The sequence below is a fragment of the Nannobrachium achirus genome (assembly GCF_963921795.1).
Source record: "Nannobrachium achirus genome assembly, chromosome: 7".
In the NCBI taxonomy this organism is placed as follows: Eukaryota; Metazoa; Chordata; class Actinopteri; order Myctophiformes; family Myctophidae; genus Nannobrachium; species Nannobrachium achirus.
This window is the reverse complement of record NC_137816.1, coordinates 55,158,194-55,159,645: the sequence shown is the minus strand read 5'-3', so window position 1 is coordinate 55,159,645 and position 1,452 is coordinate 55,158,194. Positions and strand designations below refer to the sequence as shown.

The 1,452-nt window shown below is 39.7% G+C and overlaps 1 protein-coding gene across 1 annotated transcript in view; it reads right to left on the bottom strand.

Moving 5' to 3' along the window:
* The window catches only part of LOC308288856 (stathmin-4-like), a gene marked incomplete at both ends in the record, with an annotated part of 14,332 nt that extends 13,401 nt beyond the window's left edge, over nt 1-931 (bottom strand). The window contains one exon of the mRNA XM_080730332.1: nt 801-931. Coding sequence (XP_080586458.1) covers nt 801-931 — 131 coding nt within the window. The remainder of the gene's footprint in view (nt 1-800) is intronic.
* Nucleotides 932-1,452: the final 521 nt, after the last annotated feature.

Here is a 1,452-nt window from a genome sequence, read left to right as displayed (position 1 = left end):
TCATTTCACTCTGTTATCCCAAGGAGACCATTATGACATCATCCTTTTGCTGGAGATTCTGGACTGTATTTTGATTGTCTTAAGTACCAGCTCTTATGCCTTAACTTAAAGGCCTGTCAATACTGTCTCTGACCACAGAACTTTTTGTCTTTTCGACGTGCAGCTTTCCAAACTCTAATTCGGGGTAATGTTTTTCAGAAGTTGTGAGTGACGTAATTTTGTAGTTGAACCGGACCTTTCCGACGAAAGGTTTGGTGGATGGAGACAGTATGGACAGGCCTTTAAGTTAAAGCATAAGAGCTGGTACTTAAGACAATCAAAATAGAGCCCTCAGCCACTTAAGCTTAAATATTTCAAAAAGTTAAGATGATTATCAAAAAAGTTAAAGCCCTATAAGGAGCTAAACAGTTTTTCATCTGAAAGAAGATAGGCTGGGGGGAGTCACCCAGAGCTGGTACTGAAAGAGTCTGTGTGCGAGTGGAAATGACCAGATACATGGAGAAAGCCTAGACACTCACGGTTAGCCTGCAGACCGCATTCTCTGTCTCTAATGTGGGAACAGTGGTGGACAAAGTAGGCAATGCTTTTTTTTTATTTATTTTTATTTTAATGCATTGCTTTGTTGAAATTTAGAATATTTCCAAATAAACAAACAAATAAAAAACAATAATAATCAAAAAAATTGAAAAAAGCTGATCTACAAGCTCACAACGCGTTGCTGTGCAACACGTTGTGAGCCTGTAAAACTTTGTTTCTTTCCACCACTGACCACAGGCCTGGCCCTCTATGCAAAGATTTACAGGGGCACCATAGAGAGCATCTTGACCAACTGCATCTCTGTCTGGTCTGGAATCTGCACTGAATCAAACTGGAAAACTGTGAGGACAGCGGAGAAGATCATTGGGACTTCACTGCCCTCCATCAGGGACATTGCCTACAATCGCTGGCTAACAAGGGTCAATAACATCATGTCTGACCCTACCCACCCACCCACATCATGGACTGTTCAATCTGCTCTGCTGCCTTCTGGCAAAAATCCGGACTCCCGATTCAGGAGGAGAACGTGCAAAAAGGAGGACATTTATTAATTCGAAGTTTCGGTCGTTAGACCTTCATAAGGACAAACATTTATTTTATTAATTTTACCAATTTGTATTTATTTGCCAAATTAAATTTTGCATGTACCTACTCAACTATTAACCCATCCTAGCTATTAAGGGCAGTGAGCCACTCAGCAGAGCAATGCCATTGCTTAAGCAGAGTGGTTCTCAAACCTTTTCATGTCAAGGACCCTCAAATTAATATGTATTTGGCTGTGAACCCCTATCTGAAAATATTTGTGCCAGGGACGCTCATAGAAGACTTGTGTTGTTAAAATGTTTCAAATATATATTCAAAATGTGTTTTTTTTTTTACTTTTAAAGCAGATTTCAAGCTTACAAAATGTCGCAT